We start from the raw sequence: 18,283 nt of genomic DNA, 5'->3' as shown, positions 1-18,283 counted from the left end.
GCCACCAACCCCAGCAGGCATCATTCTGCTAAATGCCTTCATGATGAGAAATAATGGGTTGATATGTTCTAATAATGAGTACTATATAGGAATATTTTCATTTTTAAAAATATAATATAGAAGTTCCTATATAATCCTGAATGGACTCCAGATATTTTTATTTCTCTTCTTGTTACATTCAGTAATATATATTTGCTCTTCAGGTCCCAGCTTAATGCCTTCCGTAATTTTATTGCTAATCAGAAGGTATCTTCTGTAATTTTCAGTGGTGGAATGAATGGGTATATGTACCTTTCTGAACAACCTGTGCAACCTGCGGAAATATATTCACCAATTGAGGGCATGGAGATGATTGCAAATAATGATGTATTGTATGTTCATAGATTGGTTTCATATGTAGGATAATTTGACTGATATGGTAACACGTTTTTCATATTTACTTATAAGGTTTTCTGTCTTCTTCAGATCTGTTTTGTTCAGATGCCCACCCTTCCATTCTCACATACCCAGGCTATTAAATGGAGTAAAATTGCCTCTCAAGGTACTTAGTGATTCGCTTAATTTTGGCACATTTTTTAATCAGTCATTTTCTTATGCCAACCTCAATAGGCCTGAGTCTTAGTTGCAGAGGACCTTACCTTTGCTTCTTAGCAGCTTAATGTTTACGCTTGGAATAGTTGATTTATCTATTTAAATGCCACTGGTCGAGTCGTATGTGGGATTTCTTCATTCGATAAATTTGATTTGAAAAAATAGAAGGAATTTTAGGTGCAAGAAGATATGGGGGTTATTGATAGTTTGATATATTTCTTTTGGAGACAATCTTCGCATTGAGTTTAAGAAAAAGTAAGTTAGAATCATTTGCTCATATTGCTTTTCAATTTATTTTCTGCATTTAAAGAGTATCCACTTGACCATTTGAAAAGAAAAAGCCAAATCATTATGTTCCTCTGTTGACGTTCCAGATGCCAAATTGAGGTTTCTTTTTCTGAATAATGTATTTCCGTACTTTTTCATTTCAGTCTGTCAGGAAGCAGGACATTTTGCCTTCGCCCATTCTGTGGCATGAGAAGTCAGCTGTCCTTGGTCGAATATTTTCTGAAAGGTGAATATTTCAACCAGTTATCTTTTTCCGGTTTTGAAAATTGCAACTCTAATTAAATCTTTTCTACTATGCCTGTCCTGAACCTTTCCCGATCACAATGATCCTGACAAGGTAAGTAACAGCCCATATCCAAAAATAACAAGCATTACCTGCACTACATCAGGCTTTGCTTTTTTATCAGTTACGGCTTGCATGGATTTGAACGTGCAGTTTTCATAAATTTAATGAATTATATGATTTGTCTGTGTCATAGCATTGGGAACCTGCTTCATGGACAATAAAGAAGTTACTAAAACAAATGATAATCTGTGGCCGAGTAACCTCGACTCTGAAGTCCTACATAAGCATGATTCAGATTCATATTTTGCAGAAATCCTACATAATCTTATGTTATGATGAACAATGATGTCAGGATCATTGCTTATGCTTGCTATGCTTTCTATTTAGTTAGACAAATATCTTTGTTGGTTTGAATATGTTGTATAAAACTGAGTTCAACCTTTTGTCAGGTCCATTCACAAGTCAATCTCAGGCCATCGTCTAGCAGAATTATCTCATAAACTCCTGTCTAAATGTTATCATCTAAAGAGCGAAAAGTCTTGGGGCTCCTTGCAACTGGGTGAACCCATAGATACACATGGATTGACATCCCATTTGAATTTGGAACAAACTCATCATGTGGGAGAGACTGGAGGCAGTGAAAACCGCATTGATGGTAGCATCCCAACAAACCATTTAGGTGGAGATCAATTGGCGTGCCATTTGAACTTAGAAGAAATGGTTTGTATGCACAGGGCTGAAGGTGATAAAAAATGCTTGGATGGTATGCCTGGCCTGGCAGATAACCATATAGTTAATGCTGGATTGACATGTTCAAATTTAGAGGAAACAGTTGCTGTTTGCGAGGCTGGAAATGATAAAATTTGCATTAATGCTAGATCTAGAAAACGTAGACGAAAACGGAGCAAAGTGAGAAACACCTTGGAAAATGATGTAGATGCTGAGAAATTGGCATGGCCTTCGAATTTGGAACCGGTTTGCGAGGCTGGAAATGATAAAATTTGCATTAATGCTAGATCTAGAAAACGTAGACGAAAACGGAGCAAAGTGAGAAACACCTTGGAAAATAATGTAGCTGCTGAGAAATTGGCATGGCCTTCGAATTTGGAACCGGCAGCTAGCATGCTGCGGATTGAAGCTGATAACATTTCTGGTTGTAATGGAGTTCCAGATACACATGTTGGTGAGACAGGAGCACATGGATTGGCATGTGCCGCTGTAATCCCAGATAACAGGGCATGTCTCATTTCCAATGCCCTACTCGGTTACCTGGTTGTGTACATTCTGTCAAGTCTTGGCTATCCGACGTGGCCTTGAGTGATCTAGGCCCGTAATGGGCCTCTCGCCCAACTTAGGGCCCCGATCTGAGGGCCCTTCTAATGGGTAGGAAGATTATGGGGGTGTGCTGAGTCCTTCCTACCTCGAGTCCCCATTATCATTGTCAAGCGGGCTTCGACCCTGAGTCGCTATTGATTCCACAACTTACTTTGGTCCAGGATTACTGGGGGTTCTAGATCAGGTCATTGGGCCTGGGGCCTTTTCTCCTCACAAAAACAATCACAGCATATAGATTGACTATTGAACAAGTGGCTTCAATTCAAATCTCAATAAAGGATGTAAGCTTATCATATTGGCTAGTTAGCATGTCTGATTTGTGTTACTCTTACTATAATTTTATTGTAATTTGTAGGAGCTTTGTTGTCCCAACTGGAAAGGAGCCAGTGGTGGGTAGTTATGATAGTGAAGTGTTTTTGCAAAATCGGTTAAACATGTTGGTGGGTACTACTATTGTGTATTTGCTGAATGTTAGCTACCGCTACTACTGCTGTTATATTGGGTATTGCTATTGTGTATTTGCTTAATGTTGGTAGAAATGTTGCTAAATGCTGTTGCATAAAATATTGCTCCTATTTTACTCTTTTTTTTTTTAAAAAAAAATTTCACAAAAGATTATTTTCGGTGAGCCTTAATCACCAGAAATAATTACCTTTTGGTCGCAAAAGTCTATTGATGTCAATTTTAAGCACGACATATAACATTTGAGACCATAATTAAGTTTTAGTGGCAAATGCATATAGATTTGAGCCGATTTTAGCAAATAGGTTTCTTCGAACTCAACCTTATTACTTACTTTTTCCAACGAGAAAAAAATTGCTGCTAAACAAGTTTGCTTCTCCAGTTAACCATGGTTGGCACACTTTTTTGCGACGAATTTTCACACTTCTGCGATGGCGAAAATTGCCAAAAAAAAGAGTTTCCGGTATACGCTTCATTCGGGGTGAAAGTACTGTGTGTTGGCATGCATTTCTAGGGACTTAGCTACGACTTGAAGTGGTAGGAAAAAGTCATTACAAAAATATGTACTAATTGTGACAATAACGCTCGCAGGAAAAATGTTAATTTGTTGTAGTGTATAGACTTTCTTCTAGCTCTATATCCTCATCTAACTCAACGTTGTGATGCAAAAAGATCATCCAAATCCTCACCCTCTATTTCTTCGATCTAACTCAACATATGGAAAATACTGACTGCGTTCTGGAAGATTGTTTTGTACACCTACTTGATTTATTCTAACTTCCGACATCAGCATTGTCATGCGGTCCCCAACAACTACACAGTGCAGGTCATGCCCATGTCGGCCAAGTCTGACCATTTTTAGACCCCATTTAGCCACATGCCAAGTCCTCAAGGCATGAGATTCATGGCATTAAGCACCAATCTCTCTAAGCTCCTTAGCCTAATGTCCCTAGGCTTGCCTTGCAGCCCCATTGTTTATTGATCTTTGTCTTAAGCACATAGACACACAGTACACTTGTACACTTGGATTGGTGCCTATTTTAGACCCAATTAGAACTAATGCAAACATCACTCAAACCCTTCTATCTCCATCTATCTCGTCTGTTGACCACTCTCTTTCTTTTTCATCTCTCTCATTTTCTCGGCAGCAATAGCTTCCATCATCATCAAGTATCCATATCACTATCAAACTCTGAATCCTCACAACACCTTGGTAGGACAAGAAAGAGCTCCTCCTAAGAAGTTTTGAAGAGGTATAAGCCCTTTCCCTAACCTTGATCTTTGTGCTTTTAGATGCTTCGTAATGGTTGTGCCTTCAATAAGATCTTTTCGGTTGAACTTGGGGGTTTTGGGATTCGAAGTGTTGGTTTGGGTTGCATGAGAACTAATCCTCTTGAGGAATGTGTTAGGTGTTTCATAAAATTTGATGTTAGAAAGTTAAAGCTTTCATGGTTGCTTGGTTGAGACGAAATCTCAAATTCTTTATGTTGAAGTATAGGTTACTAGAGCTTAGTATAATGGCTCGAATAATGAGCTATGGGTTGAAATATTATGAATAAAAATCATGATTTGGATTATGTGTATATATCATGTCCTAGGTAGATTATGACTTTGCAAATTAAAAATTGGGTTCTTGGGTTGATGATAGTCTTGGTTTCTATGTTTATTTATATATGCATAAGTGTAATTGCAAGAATGTTACTAAGGGCTTGAATGAAATAGTCCTTGTGTTGGATGTATGATTTGTGTTAAAAGGTGATGCATATAGACTTGTTAAATTAAAGTTGGTCTTAGTTGGTTGATGGCGTCAGCTTCTCTATGTACGAATAAGTGCTTTGATATTTTGGGAAAATCATGAGCCTGATGTGAGATGGTGATAATGACAATCTTGGGTTTAATTTGTAGATATACACATAAGTTTATTTGTATGTAAATTGAATCTTGTTTGGACCATCTTTGAAGTTTTGGAATATGATGAAAATGTGTTTATGCTAAAAAGGAGGTCTATGTAGTAACCAAGAAAGGGGTTCGGTCTTTAATTATTACTTATGAACCCGAGACCCTTGAGGGAAATTGTAAGATGGAAGCTCTTTATTTATCTGTTAAATGTATGAAATGTGAGTTGGATCATGATTAAGTTGGATGAAATTGGGGTATTGATTTTCGTGGAGCCAGGGTTGTTTTATGATCCAAAATTACCTGTGTGATTGAATGATATAAAACAACTCAGATGAGTTTCATTTTATGTAAGAAATATGGATGAGGGAGACACAAATTTATGTGATTCGGCATAAACATTTATGTCCATGAGATGTTTGGGGGCAAATCCACTATGCTTAATGATTTTTATAGTCTCTCATGACTCTCCTGTCTCTTAGTACAATGGAGTTCGAATAAGACCCCCTTTTCCTCATAGAGAAGATGTCTTTGGAGCCCGAAGGCGATGACGTCTTTTTGATAGGGAAATCTCCTTTTCTCTAGGCCTCTTGGGAGTGGTTGATCTCTTGTTAGCTTTACGTCCCTTTCACATTTTTCCTTTATGTGTCCGGCTTAACTTCTATTGCTTTTCACCTCCTTGAGCTTTTGTCTTTTCCTTCTCTTCCTTCCTTTCCTTCTGCATTTGAGGATTGTCATAGAGTGGGCTAGGCCTGGTTCAATTCATACAACACTTCCAATAAATTAAGGGTGGCATTTGTTTAAGATTGAGTATAACATTAAGTGCAAAACTCGGATGGAATAGCCCTTGAGGCTATTAGGTTATCCTGTTTCGAATCCTTGATGTTTACGTTTTTAGTACAAAAAATGAATGTTTCAAATTTCTTTAAGGGGGCAATTTGACAAAGTAAAAATTAGGATTTTGAAATGAAGTCATTTTGAACCTTAATGTAAGGGGTTTTGAGCAAGTCCCAGTAAGGGAGAATTTTTGTTGTTAAAAGGACCAATTATAGGACATACCTCGTAAGGAAGGCTTCTGAAGGAGGGTTCAAGATTTGGAGAAGTTAGTCTAGTCGTGGTTAAGGAGTGTCTCAGTCAATTGGGAAAGATAGTGGTTTTCCTAGTGTTAAATAGAAGTAGGTCCAAAGGTGAGTTCATCTTGAAGTTTTAGGACAGTAGGCAGCGTCTAGAAAGAATTGGGGACAAATTACAATTTAAGCAAAACCTAGGGCTCAATGTGAATTTGACTTTCCTTGAGGGTTTAGTTGCAATGCCAAAGTTGTAGTCTATTTCTTGTTTTACTTGATTCAATCTTCAAATAAGTTGTCACCTTACACTGTAGTTTAACTGAACCCTATTTCCTCCTAAACAACGAACCATACAACACCTTGCTCGATTTAGCATTTCTAGACAGTTGCCTCTCGACTATACTTATAGGTCGTATGGTTTATTAATATGATTAAAGTTAAATTTTTATGCCCTTTGTATCAATTGCCATAATTTTTCCTTATTGAGGTGTTTCCATAATAAGCATGTGCATAAACTATTGACTCTTTTTTTGAAAATATTTTGGTGGGAAAATCACGACCCCAAGGCTCGGATGAGAAATTATCCAAGTAGAACTCTTCTAGCCACTTCAGATTCTTTAAGAATGGATTGGTGTCCTCTTGGATTGACTCTGGGCTATTAATGACTTTGGATGAGATGTAATAGTCTTGGGTCAAAGGGTTCGCCTTCTTGCTGGTGGACACTAGAGAGGATTATGTGAAGGATGATCACGTGAAGCTTTAAGTGTTCTTGAGACAAAGTCACACTGACGTGTGTTACATGGAGGTGATAAAGAGAAATAGAACATGTGCTCAACTATTAAAGGGAACTGTGGCATATAGTTAATGAGGATAAATCGGGGGAAAAGGGAACAAAGATGTTGAGGAAAGCTTATCATTCATATTGCATTGTCATTTTTTTTTAAAATAAAGAGTGGGCAATCACTTGTCCAATAGTGACGCCCTCCCAAATTTATTAATAAAACCTTTAGGAAAATTGTGGAAACAAAACAAGGCCCTTGAGAACAAACCTCAAAAAGCCCAAGCCCGGAAAAGACCCTAGACAAGCCTATGAAAATAGTGAAAAAGATGGCAATGAAAAGTAAAAAATAGAAACAAAATTATTGACATCTTAAGGAAGGAAGACCAGATAAATCCAACCAAAGCAAACCTCTAAGGACTCGAGACAATATAGAACTATTTGTGTTGACCAAATCAACACCATTGGCACCATCCTTTGCCAACCAATCTGCCACCTTTTTCCTTTACGTAATACATGCTGAAAACAACAATTAATAGATTGAGCCAAGCCAACAATCACTTCCTAAAAATCCTTCAGGTACCAGACCCCACACCGCTCTCTATGCCCCAAGACATAATTACCATCAAGTCAACCTCAACAATCACATTGAAGAGCTGAAGTGCCTTGCACAGCCGCATGCCATTAAGAAGTGCAAGAAGTTTTGCTTTATTATTTGAACCAAAACCAATGGGAGAGGCAAACGCTTGCACAAGCCGTCCCAGGTCATTTCGAATAACACCACCAATACCGCTAGAACCCGAGTTACCAAAACTGCTACCATCTGTATTCAATTTAAACCACCCTGATGGAGGTTTATGCCATTTGACTACTTTGCAGCGCCTCTCTTTTAAAGGAGCGGGTTTGATCTATAAGGTCTCAAGAATCATGCTATAAAAATGGGACAAGCTATAAGAATTATCAATCATCTGACAATGGGAACCAATCCATATTCAAATAGATTTGACAATAGCTTCATGCGATTCCAAGGTGCCCTCCATTGGAGCTAGACATCTTCTCCTCCGAACTCTCTAAGTAACTATGATAGGCATAAGACCAATTATAGCACCCACCTGAGAATAGCACGCCGGAACCAAGAGGAAGCTTAGTGTTTCCAATTACTACCAAGTGAAAGTCCAAAGAGATTTCCATAAAATGACTAGATTTCTTTTGGAAAATCTCCCTCAAAGAGAACATGATTAATAACTTCATATTGACTTGCAACACAACACTTACATTTCGAAACAATTAGAATGCCAATACGATGCAACTGATCATCCACACTCAAAGCCTTGTGCCAAGCCTTCCAAAACTGAATAGACATTTTTAAGGAAAGACTTTTATGCCAAATCCAAGAATGCCAATCAAGAGAGGAGCCTTGGACTCTAATTCAATGGCATACAGATTTAGTGGAAAACATACCAGTCTCTATTTGGGTCTAGACAAGAACATCCTACTCGAATTATGCCCAGATAAAGAGATTAAAATATCATCAACATTCTCCAAACCAACCAAGTTCTCTAGCAGATTCATGTCCCAACTGTCTGACAATTGACATTCTTTAATTTTCAACAAAGGCTGACCCACAAATGGCAAGTCATTAATCAAGGGGCCATTCTCCCTCCATTTATCATACCAAAAAAAAAAAAAGTATCTCATCCTGTAACTCTCAATTTGGAATTATTCAACATCAAAGGGATACAATGAGCAATCATTTTCCAAAATCTCGAGTCTTTATCAATGTCTATCAGGAACAAAGGTTTCAATCCCACTATTTAGCCTTAAAATTTTTTTCCTAGAGAGAGTTACCTTGTAGAAGATTCCAAACAAACCTCATGTGCAAGGCTGTCTAACTGTCCTGGAGATGTCTCAACCTGAGACCGCATTATGCCACAGGCCTACAAATATGTTTCCAAGCTATCCATTTCTTTTTATCTTTCCCATTTGAATTGCTCCAAAAGAAAGAGCTCATTAGCTGATGGATCTTATTGATTACTACTTGAGAGACCTATAAAACAGCAAATAGGTGAAGGCCATACTCGAAATAACATGACGTAACAAAACCAGTTTCCCTCAAGAAGACAATAGTCGTATTTTTGAATCACTGAATTTTTGCCTCACTTTATTCACCATGCCTTCAAGATGTAATTGCTTAAGACAACCGAGGATAATGGGCACTCCAAGGTATTGGAACGAAAAATGTCCTCCCATGAAATCGGTGCTACGGAGAACAAGCCGCTTACGAGTAGGGGAGATTATATTCGAACAATACAATGCAGACTTTTGTTTATTGATTGCCTGTCCCGACCATCTTTCATATTGGCCTAGAATACTTAGAAGCACTCGAACCAACCTTTGGCTGTCATTAGAGAAAATAACCACATCATCAGTTTACATTAAATGAGAAATAATAGGTGTACCTTTGGCCTAATGAAAGTGTCCAAATCTATTTTTAGCCACACTCTGGTGAATCATCAGGGAGAGGATCTCCTGCTGGATAATAAAAAAATAAGGAGATAGGAGATCACCTTGTCGAAGGCCACGACCTCCCGGGAAGAAACCTTTTATTGTCTCATTCATCATAACCGAATACTAGGGACTAGAAATACAAATGAAGATCAAGTCACAAAATTGAGATGAGAAACCAAACCTCAACCTGACCTTTATTAGAAAATTTGCATGCTCTCCAGGGACTCAAACACATTTGACCACATATCTAGTACCCGCTTATGCCTTTTATTGGCTAAGAAAGCATGAAAAATTTGGAATTCTGGTCACCATCCACTAGCCATTTTAGCTTTGCCATTTGATTCGAACGAGTTTCTTGCCGACACCGCTAAGTCGCCAAATTCACATTTGCTACCTGTAACTCTCTATACAGATTTTCATCCTAGTTTAATTGAAGCTATAGTTCAAGCTTCTCAACTTGATTTTTGAGAGCAGTAATCCGGCCCAACGTATGACCAAATACCCTTTAATCATTCCCGCAAGGTGACCTTAGTTCGTTTTAACTTCATAACCAAATGCTTAATGTCTGAACCACCCTTTCGAGATGACCAAGCATGTCGAACACAATCCAGAAAATTTTGATGTTCCACCCACATCTATTGGAAACGAAAAGGGGCTAGACCATAAGAGAAAGGGTGATCCAAAGTAGATCGTGGCAAATAAGAACAAATAGCATTAGGAAATACTGAAAGAAAAGAGACATCCATCAGAACACGGTCCAACTGTGCCCAAGAACGAGCAAGGCCAAATTGCCCATTGCCCCAAGAAAAAGCACTCCCATTCGGTGCCATTTCAATCAAACCCCCTATTGAATCCAATTATTAAAATCCTCCATAGCTGTAAGAGGCCGAGGCCTACCTCTTCGTCTCTCTGAATCATTCTAGATAATATTAAAATCACCAAAAAAATACACGGGTCTGAGCCCAAATTCTAAATACTAAGAGCATCCCACAATATACGCCGTTTAGCCATGGTACATTTTGCATAAATAGTTGTAAGCAGAAACTTTTTAGCCCCTTTGCCTACTTGGAGAGAAACATATTGCCCTCTCATTCGAACCAAACTCACCTCTAGAATACTATCCCAAAAAATCTAAATTTTCCCCCTCTCAACCTCATTTGAAATGAAGTTATCAAATTTCAAAACACGTCCCAATCTCCTAGCAACATCAAGAGTTTGAAAAGGCTCCAAAAGAGCAACAATTTTCAGCCTCAACTTACTAAGCAACTTTTTTAATCTACCTTTCGAGGTCCCAACTCCCCTAACGTTCCATACTAAAATGGAATCAATCATTGAGAGGGTTAGAGACTTGAGCAAGAACCTAAGAAGAACTTCTCATTTTAACAAACATATTTTTCTTATATTTTCTTTTACCTTCATTGGCCTCAGATTCTGTTAAGTACTCTTTATCTTGTGGAAAAACTTCAGGGCGTAAATCTGGCTCCGGTTCGGAAGCAATGTCAACCAAAATTGACTACTTCTCATCTGGCTCATCTTCCAGTACCACGACAGCCTGCTCAGTCTCCTGGACTACAAACAAGACAGCAGGCGTAGGCTCCCTCTCAAAGGCCAACATCACTAATGAGCAAACGGAAGTGCACTCTAAATATCATATTATTAGATTAAAATGCTAAAATGAGAATAAAAATCATAAAAATTAATGTGTATTCTTGAATTGAGTTTCTATTTACATTGGGATATTTCTAAACAGTTTTTTATGTTTAATTTTAGAGTTTATAAAAGAGCAAGTTAAAACCCAGTCAAATTCAAAGGAGGACTCTCATGGGGTTTGAGGGCAATTTGGATCAAGAAAAAAAAGAGAAAAAATCACAAAATGAAACTACAAGAAGTCCAAGTCCGAAATTTGCTAGAGACAGTTTGGATATATTTTAGTATTTTGACCGTAACTTTCTACTCGTATATTGGATTGATACGATTCTTACTGCGTTAGTAATATAACTTAAAGGGCTATAAATTGGTCTCTAATAAGGATTTCCAAATTCGAAATGATGAAGTGCATACGTGGCTTCCAAGATTAGTCCTAAATTTTAGGCAATTTTTTTTTTTTTTTAATGCGAGAATTATGAAAGCATTAGGATTTCTTTCATACTCTATATAAGCATATCATTAACACGAAAGAGGAGGAGTGATGGGCCCCAAGGTGGACCAAGTCTTAAGGATCAATTACAAGATTAAGAGCCATGAAGATCAAAGAAGCAATGTAAGGATTGGTACAATCCAATTGGGATAAAGCTAGCAAGAGCCAGAACCAATTTTGATCCACTTGATCCAAGTTATGGAAGACACGACTTGGGCCTACTGTTAATGAAGACCATGAACTTATTTATTTCATTAAAAGAACTTATCTTATTAGTTTAGAATAAGTGGGCTTGAGGATGTTAGCCCACACATATGTCTTATTTCTAATGAACTAGGTTTTTGGGAAGGCCTTGTATTTTGGCCAAGGGCATATTTGAAAAGTTATAAATTAAAGTGAACTAGGGTTTTAGAAGTACTGTAGCCCGGGCACTGTTCACGCTACAGTACCCGCGGCTCACTTTAGGGTTTTGGGGATTGTTTATTTAAACCACTTGTAGCCTCATATGAGGGGGTAAGATATTTTTTTATTGAATTTTCATTGTGAGTGAGTTTTCTCCTCTTGTTCTTAATTGAACTCATGAACTTATCAAAGGTAAATCACAACCTTTGTGGCGTTCCTCCTTGTAATTTGGGTTCTTGAGACGAGATTTCATTGGGTCTAGATTTTAATATAATCTAGGTTCTTGAAACGAGATCTCAACGGGTCTAAATTCTCCATCCATAGACTTGAGTTTGGCGTTCTTGGGTTTGTTTTTTTCAATATTGTTGTTGAATCTCAAAGCGAGTCGATTGGGGTTCACATCATTTGGTAATCAGAGTAAGGTTTCCAATCAGGTCTGATTCTGTCTTTATTTATTGTATCGTTAATTCTAGAGATTCAATGTTCTAGAATTGCCCAAAAAAAAAACAAAGCACAAAAATTCGTTTTTCCTAGGGCTGCCAAAATTTGCACCATCTAGGGTTTGAAATTTCTACGATTTCATTGATTTCCTTCCATTTCTTTGTCAATTTGTATGTGTTTGAATTCAATTGTTTGATTATCACAATTGAATATTCCTGTTTGTGGTTGAATTTTTGAGAAAAGAAAAGAAAAAGAAAAGAAAGGAAAGGAAAAGAAAGGAAAAGAAAAGAAAAGAAAAGAAAAGAAAGGAAAGGAAAAGAAAAGAAAAGAAAAAAAAATTCAAAAAAAAAAAATTCAAAAAAAAAAAGGAGAGAGAAGGAAAGTAGAGATAGCATATTCAGTGGTTGCTATATAGTTACAATAAAAGAGAAAGAAAGAAATTTGTTGATTGGGTCTTGTCCTTAAAAGGGCTGAATTACCTCTTGTTACCTCTTTCTAGTTGGTATCTTGTCTTATAGTTACCCTACCATTCCAATAATTTCCTTGATTCCCTTGTCATTTTATTCATTCCGTGTTTCTCTTGTTCTTGTTTCTTGGATCTAATTATTAGTTGGGATAAAACAAGGTTGTATTGCCTTGATTTAGTTCAATTAGTTTTGAAAGAACTTGAGTGGGAAAACTCTTGAGGTAAAAGACAAGAGAGTGTGAGATCATTATCGGGAAAAAGCCAATTAAGAGTGAAACACGAGTGGAGTGCCATTATTTGAGTGTAAACACGTGAGGGAGAGCGTGTGAGGTCTTTTTCCACTAACATTCTTTTTTGTGTAGCACATACAATGTCTCATTAAAGTGACTCATAACCAAAGGGGATGTCAGACAATTCATTCTTTTTGTTGCAGTCCATGCAACAAAAGTTTGAAAGGTTAAATTTGAAGTTGGGGGAAGTGATGGATAAGATGGAACAACAAGGTGCATTGATTAGAAATTTGCAAAGTGGGAGAGATAGGAGGAGATGTGAGCCTAGTATTGAGAATAGGTACAATAAGAATGAAGAGTATGGCGAGTCTCTTGTTAAGCGTGCTCCAATACAGAATTTAAGATGGATGGTATAGAGCAGCAAAGAGAGAACATTTTTCGTACTAGATGCCACATCAACAACAAGGTATGTAGTATGATTATTGATGGAGGGAGTTGTACTAATGTTGCTAGCACTACTTTAGTTGAGAAATTGAATTTACCTACTTTGAAACACCCTAGACCATACAAGTTGCAGTGGTTGAATGATTGTGGGGAGGTTAGGATAAATAAGCAAGTGCTAGTTTCTTTTTCAATTGGGAGGTACAAGGATGATGTACTTTGTGATGTTGTGTCTATGCATGCTGACCATATTTTGTTGGGGAGGCCGTGGCAGTGTGATAGGAGAGTGATCTATGATGGGTTTAGAAACATGTACAGTTTTGAAAAGGATGGAAAAAGAATCAAACTTGCTCCTTTAACTCCAACACAGGTCCATGAGGACCAACTGAAGTTGAAAAGTGAGGTTGATCAAAAAAGAAATAGTGAGGCCAAAACCTCAAGAGAAGGAGAGAGTGAAAAGAACAAAGAGAGTGAAGAAAAAATAGAGAGTGAAAAAAATAAAGAGACTGAAGCAAAGAGAGAGAGTGAAAAGAAAAAAAAGAGTGAAAAGGAAAAAGAGAGTGAAAGAAAAAAAGAGAGTGAAAAGAAAAATGAGAGTGAAAAGAAAAGCTGGAGTGAAGAAAGTGAGAGAAAAACAAAGAGAGAAATGAGTTTTTATGCTAAGGCGAATTTTACTACTAACAGATTTAATGAATCTTTGCCTAGTATTGTTATCTCTTTGTTGCAGGGATATAAGGTCGTAATTCCTAGCGGAGTATTTAGTGGATTGTCATCTATTAGAGAGATAGAGCATTACATTGATTTTATGCCAAGTGCGACAATACCTACTCGACTTTTCTTTGAAGAACATGAGTCCTTGACGCACTTGAAAGGACACTGTAAGTTGAATAGAATGCATGACAAGTGGGTGCAACTCATTGAGACATTTCCTTATGTAAGTACACACGAGGTAAAGAAAATTTTGTGGTTGATGCTTATGCAAGAAGGTACGTCCTTGTCATCATTATAGATGCAAAGTTATTGAGACTTGAATATGATAAGAACTTGTTTGTTAATAATGATGATGGCATGGCTAGTGTGTATGGAGTACGTAAGAAAACATCGTTTTCTCATTTATATAGACTAGATTGGTACTTGTTTAGAGAGAAAAGATTTTGTGTGCCTACTAGTCTTATGCGTGAGTTGCTTGTGCATAGATGTGGTCTGTTGGGAAATTTTGATATAAAGAGGATTTTATACGTGTTGGATGACCATTGGTGGGAGTACTACTTACCATTCATTCAATTTGCATATAATTGGAATGGTCATTTGGGTACAAAGAAAACTTTAGATGTGTTTCATGAACATTTGTGGGAGTATCATTTGCCATTCATTGAATTGTTGGATGAACATTTCTTTTGGCCTAAAATGAAAAGAGACGTCAATTGCATTTGTGGCATGTGCATTACATGTAGGAAGGCCAAGTCTAAGGTTTTGCCACATTGGTTGTATACACCCTTACCCGTTCCTAGTAAACCATTGGTAGGCATATCTATGGACTTTGTTTTGGGGCTGCGTACAACTAAAAGGGGTAGTGATTCTATTTTTGTGGTTGTGCATAGATTTAGCAAAATGTCACATTTCATTCCATGTCATAAAATTGATGATACCACAAACATAGCTAACTTATTTTTCAGGGGGATAGTGCGACTTCATGGTGTACCTAAGAGGATTGTTTCTAATACCCAGCTCTTATGCACTGTTCTTCATAAGAATTTAAAAACTTGGGAGGATTGTTTGCCATTTAAAGAGTTTGTATATAATAGGACCTTGCATACTACTACTTCATATTCTCCTTTTGAAGTTGTTTATGATTTTAATCCACTTACTCATTTAACTCTAATACTTTTGTTTGTGGATGACAGAAGTAGCTTGGGTGGACATTTCCAAATTCTTGATAAAATTAATGATATTTCATACCTAGTGGATCTTCCAGGTATGTATCACGTGTTTGCTATTTTCATTGTTACTGATCTTTTTCCCTTTAATCCAAGTGGAGATTCGAGGTCGAATCCTTTTGAGGAGAGGGGGAATGATGGGCCCCAAGATGGACCAAGTCTTAAGGATCAATTACAAGATTAAGAGCCATGAAGATCAAAGAAGCAATGCAAGGATTGGTACAATCCAATTGGGATAAAGCTAGCAAGAGCCAGAACTAGTTTTGATCCACTTGATCCAAGTTATGGAAGACACGACTTGGGCCTACTGTTAATGAAGACCATGAATTTATTTATTTCATTAAAAGAGCTTATCTTATTAGTTTAGAATAAGTGGGCTTGAGGATGTTAGCCCACACATATGTCTTATTTCTAATGAACTAGGTTTTTGGGAAGGCCTTGTATTTTGGCCAAGGGCATATTTGGAAAGTTATAAATTAAAATGAACTAGGGTTTTAGAAGTACTGTAGCCCGGACACTGTTCACGCTACAGTACCCACACCTCACTTTAGGATTTTGGGGATTGTTTATTTAAACCACTTGTAGCCTCATATGAGGGGGTAAGACATTTTTTATTGAATTTTCATTGTGAGTGAGTTTTCTCCTCTTGTTCTTAATTGAACTCATGAACTTATCAAAGGTAAATCACAACCTTTGTGGCGTTCCTCCTTGTAATTTGGGTTCTTGAGATGAGATTTTATTGGGTCTAGATTTTAATATAATCTAGGTTCTTGAAACGAGATCTTAACGGGTCTAAATTCTCCATCCATAGACTTGAGTTTGGCGTTCTTGGGTTTGTTTTTTCCAATATTGTTGTTGGGTCTCAAAGCGAGTCGATTGGGGTTCACATCAAGGAGAGGAGAGTCACAATAGGCAGATTTGAAGAGACGAAAAAATCACTTCCATGGCTGTCATTTACTTTATTTTTCTACGAAAATTTTTGTTGTCCATTATATTTATGGGTAACTAAATACTCAAGTGGAGTTAGGGATGAACTTGCACATTAGATGGTATTTTTTATTTATTTTTAATTTATATATTTGATTTTCAATTACTAAAACTCTTTTATTTTATCATTCTCAATTCATTGTTGATGTTTTCTTCTCGAAATAATTATAGAATTTATTCTATTTATGGATTCAATCATGCTTTTTATATTGAATAGATTGGTTTTTTTATTATGTTTGGATCAATTATTTATCTATATTGATTTAATTCTTTACTACAATATCACTTCCTGAGTATATTGTCGTCGTTAGATTTTCTCAATAGGGATAATAATTTACGTATTTTAAAAGTGGTGAATGATTTTTCAAATGTTTACATTTGGTTTAATTTTAGTTTATAAATCTATACTTTTCGATTGGAAATTTTGAAAATTGAGTTCCCAATTAAGTATTTAATGAATTAAGAATAATTAAAATACCGAATTTGTTCAAGGGATTCCCGACGCTCTATTGTGCGTCAATTTGATTGCTTCTTTTGTTAGTAAATTTTCTTCACTTTAATTTGCCTTTAAAATCAATCTTTGTTCTCTATTAATAATTTAATATTTTTCTTTAGTTTTTTTGTTCCTTCTACAATTCTTTTAATTTGTCTCCATGTGAAATCGACACCCAAAGCTATGTTACAACTATTGTCTTATTCTTTGGGCGTAATCAAATTTTGGTGCCGTTGTCGGGGAGACAATGAAGAATTGCTAGATAGTTTTTCTTTTTAGCAGTTTATAAAAATGGTAACTTCATTCTCTCTTTTAGCTTGCTGCATCTTTATTTTATTTTATTTTCTTTTTGTAGTTTTTTTTAGTGTTGCATTTTTCTCTACCTTGCATGCATAGGTATAGAGACACCTTGGATCGGTTTGCTTGTAGACATGTATTAGAGTTAGAGTCAGAGTCTAATTTTTCTAATAATTTGTTTGATAATCCATCTAGTCCTGAAAAAATGAGTGTGCACGAAGATCAACCTAGGATTCTACATGAGTACATTTACCCTACACGTATAGCAACACCATCATGCATTATATTTCCACCAAATATTCCTCCAATGGATTTCAAACCAGGTATAATACAACTTCTCCCTACTTTTCATGGTTTAGAGAGTGAAAATCTATATGTGCATATTAGAGAGTTTGAAGAGGTTGTTGCTACATTTCATGGTCAACATGGCACTGCAGATGTTGTTCGACTTAAGTTCTTTCCTTTCTCACTAAAGGATAAGGAAAAGAGTTGGATATATTCATTGAAACCACGGTCGATTGGGTCATGGGCTGAGATGACCCAAATTTTTTTCAATAAATACTTTCCTCATCATAAGACTAATATTTTGAAAAGGCAAATCTTAACTTTTACACAAAATGACAGTGAGACTTTGTATCAAGCATGGGAATGTTTTAAAGAGTTACTTAGCTTGTGTCCCCATCATGTTTATGAAAGCTGGCATCTAGTTTGTTATTTTTATGAAGGTCTTGTTCCTAGAGAGCGTCAATTTGTTGAAATGAAGTGTAATGGTGAGTTTTTGCAGAAGGACCTGGATGAGGCAATAGAGTATTTGAATAAGCTTGCAGAAAAAGCTCACATTTGGACAGAACCAAATGCTTTTGTCGGTACCAATCGAGCACGCTCCAATCAAACTCATTCTAGTGGAGGCATCTATCATCTCAAAGAAGAAGATAACTTGCAGGCAAGGATGGAGGGCCTAACCAGAGCGTTAGAGACAATGAAGATGAAGGAAACTACGGTAGCTCGTATTATTCCCCAAGTTGATCCCTCTAAACTTTGTTTTATTTGTCAGGGAATAGATCATCTTGCACAAGATTGCCTAACACTTAATGAGATGAGAGTAGTGTATGAGGAACATTGCATTCCTCTTGGCATGTATAAAAAACCATTTTCACCCTACTTAGATACATACAGTTCTGGCTGGAGAAATCACCCAAACTTTTGCTGGAAGTCTGAAAACCAGCCACTTGCACAACCCC

The 18,283-nt window shown here is 36.8% G+C and overlaps 1 protein-coding gene and 1 non-coding gene across 6 annotated transcripts in view; one reads left to right on the top strand and one right to left on the bottom strand.

Moving 5' to 3' along the window:
- Positions 1 to 3,049, top strand: part of LOC122304130 (5'-3' exoribonuclease 4-like) — a 42,250-nt gene extending 39,201 nt beyond the window's left edge. Inside the window, exons 19-23 of one of the 5 annotated variants that reach the window (XM_043116212.1) lie at positions 267 to 371; positions 466 to 541; positions 1,023 to 1,105; positions 1,615 to 2,011; positions 2,150 to 3,049. In XM_043116212.1, coding sequence (XP_042972146.1) covers positions 267 to 371; positions 466 to 541; positions 1,023 to 1,105; positions 1,615 to 2,011; positions 2,150 to 2,482 — 994 coding nt within the window. In that variant the 3' untranslated portion in view covers positions 2,483 to 3,049. Of the gene's footprint in view, positions 1 to 266; positions 372 to 465; positions 542 to 1,022; positions 1,106 to 1,614 lie in introns of those variants that run through there. The other 4 variants (XM_043116213.1, XM_043116211.1, XM_043116214.1 and 1 more) reach the window with 4 other exon arrangements.
- Positions 3,050 to 17,625: 14,576 nt separating this feature from the next.
- On the bottom strand, positions 17,626 to 17,730 carry LOC122305866. Its single transcript, XR_006241292.1, has one exon. It is a non-coding gene; the product is annotated as a small nucleolar RNA R71 (small nucleolar RNA).
- Between the last annotated feature and the right edge of the window lie 553 nt (positions 17,731 to 18,283).

This window comes from Carya illinoinensis, chromosome 3 (assembly GCF_018687715.1).
Source record: "Carya illinoinensis cultivar Pawnee chromosome 3, C.illinoinensisPawnee_v1, whole genome shotgun sequence".
NCBI classification, from domain to species: domain Eukaryota; kingdom Viridiplantae; phylum Streptophyta; class Magnoliopsida; order Fagales; family Juglandaceae; genus Carya; species Carya illinoinensis.
This window is presented reverse-complemented; position numbering and strand designations above follow the sequence as displayed.